The following is a 7,910-nucleotide window of genomic DNA, read 5'->3' as shown; positions in this document are numbered from 1 at the left end:
TCCATGGTTTTGTAATTACAAATACTCTCTGTTTAGCGTATCATTTATACATAATAATACTTAATATATATATATATATATATATATATATATATATATATATATATATATATATATATACTATATTATAATACATATATCTTTTAGTCTTAAATACAACTTAATAAACACAATGTACAATAAATAAAGCATCTCTTAAAAAAATGTCTTAAAGACAACTTAATATGCCTAATGTACAATACTTCAATGCACTCCCCCCGGTCACCCCACCCATAGACCTGTCTATGACAGGTTGTTACCCATCTTCCCAAACACACTCTCACACCTAAACCTCATTTTAAAATTTGAATACAATATGCATTCTCTCCATCTACAAACCCTAAACTAAATACATCGAATCTTTCAAACCATCCTCCTCTCCACGACGGCGGTGTATCTCTCTCTCTCCCTGTCTCTCAAATCGTATTGTGTTTCTAGATATCGACAAAGATTGGTCTCCCCCAAACTCCATTTCATGCAAACAGATTTTCAGGGCTCTAATTTCGGGTTTTGGTTCTATAAAGCAGAGGTGGTGGTGCCGACTAAACCTCCCTACCTTCGAAAGGAAACAAAAATCGATCCGATGTATCTCAAAAACCCATCTGGATCCATCTATCTCTCAAATCCACCTTCATATCATATATTCTCCTTTCTCTTCGCTAAATAATCCAGATTTGGTGATGTGGATAACTTGGTTCGAGACCGGGTTTAGATGACGAATACTTTGCATCTCAAAGACCAGTTGGATGGCTAGGGTATCAAATGAAGATGAGAGCACCACGGTTCAGGGCCAAATTTTATGAGGAAACTGTCATGTGTCTAATTTTTATTTATGTTTGAATCTTTCAATGTATATCTTTTTCATAGATCTGAAGTTTTTTTGAAAAGGTATTTATTTTATTTATGTTTTCTATATAGTTTTTTTCATCTTCAGGTTAGAGTAGAAACGAATTTCGAGAAGTGGACCGAGAGATGATAGAACAAAGCCTTTTTCATGTACAGTTTCGTGTAGTTCTTGATTTTGTTTGTAGGGAATTAGATGGGGCTGCATTGTTGTTTTTGATGTGTTGTTCCTGATGTTGTTTTTATCCATGGTAGGCTGAAAAAGGTATGAAAATAAACCATTTTTTCTTGTAATAATGAACTGATGGATCTTTAAAGCTACAACAAGCCATTATGTCATTTGTAAAACTTGAATTCCATGCCCGTACTTAATAACATACGAAACCCAAATAAAGTGAGCTTAAATTGTTTCAAATATTTAAACCCAACAAGGCATTGGATACTTTAATGTATAGCTTTGTTTATATTATCGTTTTCGAATAGTATATTATTTCCATTTATTTTATTTCCTAAATAGCTATATGCATAGTCCTCAGCATGGTTCGTTGGAGGTTTCTCATATAGGCAGGTTTGTTAATCTCAGATACAATCCTACTAGCAGTAGATATTTTGTTTTCTATTTGTATATATATAACTTTATGACATCAATTTTTTGTTTATATTATTTATTTTAATGGTATGATCAATTTGGGAATCATTTAGGTTCAAAAGTTGGGTGAAGATGGGTTGGCGATCACAGTTCCACTGCAAGACAAAGGGGTTAAGGGCTACAAGTCTGAAACTCATGTATTTTTATTTAGGGTTGCATAGATAAATGGTCTTACTCTCTCTTTGTTTGATGCAAGCGTCTATCTCAAAAACAACCTTCATCTTAAAAGCAACCTTCAAGTAACCTTTTGGGAACTATGTTGTTCTTGATATGTAACCAATTAACAGAATCACTTTTTTGTATAAATTTCCATTTCATCAGGTATTTTTAATTGGCTAAATGCAAGAAATGGCAATGTATTTTTAAATTTAGCCCCTCTTTTATCGTTCCACATATGATATCATACAAGAATTGTTAGACTTTCAGTTTTTATGCTCCATGTTTAGAGGCTGCAGGGTAGTTCGTCGATATGCATATCCACCTTTTAGTGCTTTATAACTAATGAGAAATATGTTGAATATGGTGGAATAAGATTTTGGTTTCAATATTTATTAGTGTTCATCTGTTTCAATACTAAAAAGTAAGATTGTAGAAACTTTTAAGAATATTGTATTCCAAAAGTTATTAACTTGACGTAAGTTCTAATAAAAATAAATCATTATAAGATAACGATTAATATTTATTTTTTATAAAACCAAAATCACAAGTTAAACATATGATGTGTTTTTTGGAAATTTGTAATAAGTAAATGTTTGATAAATGATTTGAAGATAATAGCAAATTTATTACAAAAAAAATGTTCACATCTACCAAAGTATTTAAATTTTCAAAATTTCAAAATTTCAAATATTATATCAAAATATTTAAATTTTCAAATTTTCAAAATTTTAAATACTTACTTTATTAAGATATATTAATTTTTGAATAAATTTTTATTAATTAATGGTATCTGATTAATCACCGTCTAACCGATTAATTCATTAACCCTGGTCAACCGATTAATTTCTCATCTTGGTTATACATTTAACAATACAATAATTAGAGTCTACCGTTACACTACGACTTCTTGTGACACATTTTATTATTTACTATTAATAAGTCTTATTAATGCAAATATAAAAAAAATGAATTTTACCACACTGTAAACAAGACGCAAAAGAATGAAAAAAAGAAGAAAAAACGATATATAATTTAATATTTAAATTTTCACATTTTTATGTCGTGTATACTCTCGCAAAAAAGGCAAAATCTTGTATTTTAAACGTAGTTAAATATTATTATATATAATATAACATATTTTACCTTTTCAATTCGAAATGAAACAAATAAAATGGAAAGTTATCATCTTAACATTATTCGTTAAATGAAACTAATCACCGTCTGTTGCCAAAGAAAGAGTAACAAAGGCAAATTACTATTTGCCACCGGTCTACAGACAACTGATCGCCGAAAGGAACAAATCGTCGGAATGAAACAAATCGTCGCCGCCGCATCGTGCGGGTACGCTACTAGTATATATATATATATATATATATATATATATATATATATATATATATATATATATATATATATGTGTGTGTGTGTGTGTATTTGTGTGTGTGTGTGTGTGTATATATATATAGTAAACTAGACTCTTTCATCAAAACTCAGTCCATCAAAACTCGACTCGTTAAGTTCATAAACCTCCATTTCAGTGGAATGTAATCTTAAACTAAGTATTTTTATAACCAAACAATAAATCACCTAATGCGTTAAAAACTTGATCTATTTAACACCTAAACATCATTATTCTTCACATTAAGCTCATAAGAAGAGATTTGGGGGTTTGGTCTTCAACCAAACCCATTAAGCACTTAATAGGTAAAAAATTATTATGATAATTAAGACACTAATCATCCCCCATGGATTGGTGGTGACAAGGTGGTGTTATGGTGATCTGAGGGTGTTCAAAACCCTCACATCAATCCACTTCAAAGAGAAATGCAACTAGAAACTTGAAATGGAATAATTGCTTAAAATGAACAATATATCCATGTAATTGGCACCCAATGACATCACCACGACCCAAACGAAATTATGGTGGTGGTGGGGAGGTTTGTTGGTGGGTGTGGTTTTAAGAAAGAAAAAGAAAGAACAAGTTAAAGAGACGAAGGAATCATCGCCACACAATGTTCCAAGCAAGAAACACCCCATCTTTCTCCTTCATCCCCTCTTCTATGTGACTCTAAGGAGTTTTTCGACCAAGTACAAGTCACCTCCCTTATTCAAGCCTCTTAACTTAGTCATATACGGCCAAATGGTTAGGGTTTTGGCCCAATAGACCATATGGTACACCCTTTATTACCTATTGGCATAAAGGCCTTTTCCCTACTTTTACACTTTGGTCCCTTATATATTTTTTTGGCAAAAATAATCCATATAGTAAAAAGCCTTAATAATAATAGTTTTAAACTAAACTTATTTAGTCCATCCCTAGATTTGAACTCTTTTATGTTAAATGGTTATTTTAATTAATATTTATTCATTTTATTTATTTATTTTTTATTATTTCTTTAATTTTTATTAATCATTACTTAATCACTTTAAGCTAAAGTTCTTAGACTCCACAATACCACATGCCAAATGGTATTTGGAATTGTTTGCATCTAATCATTGTTTCAGCCAACAATATAGGTAAACTGTTTAGTAGCAATAATTTTATAATACAAGTTAAAAGTCAAGAAATTAGGTTACTTACCACTGTTGTTAGAATCATATCATGGTAGGTGCCCTTCAAGAATGCAGCATCCAGTCCAAGTAAGTCAATTGTTCCTATTGATAAACCTATTTTAATGGCCCAAGACATACATATATACATCTAAAAGTCTTTGTATCTAATCCAGGTTTGACATCATTTTACACTTGAAGCTTGACTATGGTATTTGGGTTTTGAGTTTGAAGTTCTAGTACATAATCTCTCAATATCGAATATTGATCCCCAAAATCACCCATGGCAATTTATAGGTCTTATGATTTTGCTCCAAAAACTTTTCATGTATGAATTTGTAAGTTGGTATTTCCTCTTTAGTCGCTCCCTTAAGCTTTAATTGATATTTTCCAAGTTAGACTCCAATTGCTCAATTATTTTTCTGACAGAAATTTGTAGGTGCATGCTTTAATTTTTCTAGTTTGAAGACAATTTGCTTATTCTCATATGTCTTCATAGTCCAAACATCATATTTTTCCATTTACTCATAAGTAGTTTCCAATGACACTTACTGGCTTGTATTTTTTTTTATTATCTTTTTCATTTTAACTGGTTTACCTTTCCCAAAAGTTTGACTCGGCCTCCCTTTCACACTCGTTTGACCGGCCCACCTTTCACACTAGTTTGACTGGATCCATAAGTATCCAATATTCTTATGTTTGGTATTATGCATTTACAAATTGTCATGATCTTGTTTTTATGTCCAATTATCGTATTGTCCCTATTGCATGTAGATATATATTATGTCTTCTACTTATGAGTACATGTGAATATCTGATATATATATATATATATATATATATATATATATATATATATATATATATATATATGAGGGGGCACTCACTCTAGCTGCATCATTCTTTATGCCCTTTCAACAACATTGATTTTGTCTATACTTATATGCATTTGAGCTTCATTAGATGATGATCCAAATAAAAGAACATTAATGTTGATCACCTCCACATCCTCATAAGATGTTAATACATTGTCTGTTACAATAGGGGTACCACCAACCCACTCCATATTATCGTCACTACCCTCACTATTACCAGGTTCACTAATGGGTTCTACAACAAGTGCAATAAAGTGTTAAACTATAGGTTCATTAAAGGGTTCAACCACATGTTTATTAGGGGGTTCCAAGGTTAGTTCATAAGCAGGTTCAACATCAGGTTCACTAGAGGGTTCTATGCTTGGTTTAGAAACATAACTAGTAAGAGCTTCCACAACAGGTTTAGTTAAACAAATAGGACTCTTGTCGATACTAACTTCGTTTATAGAATCACGGGGAGGTTTAGTAGCACCATCCATATGGTTGTGTTAATCCACTCCATAAAACAATCTTCTAGAACAAGAAGAGGGTTCAACTAACTCTTCTATCATGATTTTTGACGGGTTGGGGGACAATGGTGTAGCCGTGTAGGTATGAAAATTGGTATGCCAAAAAAATTGTAAAAACTTCTATTAACTTGACTATGCATGACTTAAGTGGTTTACATCTTGGTCATTACCCGATGCAAACAACCCAAAATATAAATCACCTAATGGTCATTTAAAGTGATAATACTTAAGCTTACTCTATTCAACAAACCCCAAATCCCCCATCGTTTCATCATTGTCATAGATTGGAAATAAGTCGATGTTAAGTAAGTCCACGTATTTTTACTTACCCTTAATGTATTTTCTCTTAGGAAAGTTAGTAAACTCTCATCCAAAGTGTAATTATATATTTAAAATGGTTGGTTTACCAACTTCAAAAGAAAAAAAGAGAAGGAATTGCAACAATGTTTACACATAACATGAAATTACAAAAATAACCCTACATGCTAGACACGTGGGGTACTTAAATGGATAAAAACATACTATTAACATCGATATGGAGTAAACGGACAACATTTATACGTATAAGACAGGTGGTAGCGGGCAACGCCTAAAGGCGTTTTTCTGACGTGGACCACAAATAACAGCATTAAAACGCCCTCTACACCGCCCCCTATTGCGTTTTTTGGTGTTATGGTAACACATGTTATGCTGGTAATAGAAGGAAACAAGACATTTTGATTGGAACGGTCATATTTTCGACCGTTTGCAAACGGTCACAAATAAAAAATTCCCTATTAATATAAATACACAAAATTTTATCTTAATTTTAACTACAAAACTCAACAAACTCTTTCAACAATTCCTATTTCTTCCAATTTCATTTTGTTTTCTAATACTCTATTTAATTAAAAAATTGATCCTTTTGATCCGTTCCATCCATACAATCATGATATCGATGAGGATGATATATTCATGGGTATGATGTACCGATATGCTACAAACATGCTACCGACAGAGCCAGCTCCACTACTGACCAGGCGTGGGGCGTTGAACAGAGATCGTGAAGAAGGGCATAGACGTCTAGTACACCACTATTTTGCAGATAACTGTGTCTACCAACCTAGCGATTTTAAAAGAAGGTTTCGCTTGCGGAAAAATGTGTTTCAACGAATAGCTAATGCAATGGAAAACAGGTACCATAATTACAGTTGTTTTAAAAATTAAATATACGTTCCTTAGATTATTAAATAATTGTCTTAAAAATTAAATACATGTTCTTTAGATTATTAAATAATTGTTGTAAAAATTAAATTTATGTTTAGGTATGAACATTTCCAAATGAGGTATGATGCGAGAGGTAAACGAGGTTTTACAAGGTTGCAAAAATGTGTTGCTGCAATCAAGCTTATGGCTTTGGGGGAGTCGCCCGATTCTATTGATGACTATATGAGAATGTCAGAGCGAACTGCACGAGAAAGTTTGTATAGATTGGCGAGAGGTGTGGTCAAAACCTTCAGTGACAAATACTTGCGCAAACCTTCATTGAATGACATGCAACAACTATATGGGGCACATGAAGAACGTCATGGTTTTCCGGGTATGCTTGGAAGCATTTATTGCATAAAGTGGATATGGAGAAATTGTCCTGTGGCGTGGAAAGGTCAATACACAAGTGGTCATCTTGAATCGCCTTCGTTAGTATTAGAGGCTGTTGTTGTTGGATTAGGTGTCTAAGCTCATAAATATAATTGGTACATACTTGAATTGAGAGTAGCAATGTCCTTTTGGATTGCCTTCAAACCTGACAATTGAATAAGATAATTGTTAGAGAAAGAAGAATGATTTATTAATTTATTACTTGGTTAATAAATTAATTTGAAATCAGGATAATTGATTTATTAATGTATTAAGGATATAATTTATTAATTAGAAATGATATTGTTTAATTAATATTTAATCAGAAATTAATTTGGAATTAATTTTGGGATTAAAGGAATTAATTGAAATTGCAAGTACTAAAGGTGACAATGTTCAATAGTTGAGCATTGAGCATTCTAGAACCTCCCTAAATGGGGGGGGGGGGGGATGAATTCTAGGGTGTTCCTAGGGTTTCATTGGGCTCTAAGGGTGCTTTGGATGCCTTAGGGAGGAAGTTAAGGGATTAGGGTTATCTTGGATACACATGCCTAATCTAATACCTTCCTAGCACCTATATAAACCCTCTTAGGGTTAAATTTCGGCCAATGCACACCACAAAGAACCTAAGGGCCGAAATTTTACTCTACTTCTCTCTCTCTAAAGTAT

General features: G+C 32.4%; 1 protein-coding gene across 1 annotated transcript; it reads left to right on the top strand.

Moving 5' to 3' along the window:
- Positions 1-6,578: 6,578 nt before the first annotated feature.
- LOC145127483 (uncharacterized) lies at positions 6,579-7,340 on the top strand. The gene is made up of 2 exons (XM_079062675.1): positions 6,579-6,799; positions 6,929-7,340. Exons 1-2 carry the CDS (start codon positions 6,579-6,581, stop codon positions 7,338-7,340), a joined length of 633 nt encoding a protein of 210 aa, XP_078918801.1.
- The last annotated feature ends 570 nt before the right edge of the window (positions 7,341-7,910 follow it).

The sequence above is a fragment of the Lactuca virosa genome, chromosome 1, assembly GCF_052849685.1.
Source record: "Lactuca virosa cultivar CGN04683 chromosome 1, Lactuca_virosa_CGN04683_v6, whole genome shotgun sequence".
Lineage (NCBI taxonomy): Eukaryota > Viridiplantae > Streptophyta > Magnoliopsida > Asterales > Asteraceae > Lactuca > Lactuca virosa.
This window is presented reverse-complemented; position numbering and strand designations above follow the sequence as displayed.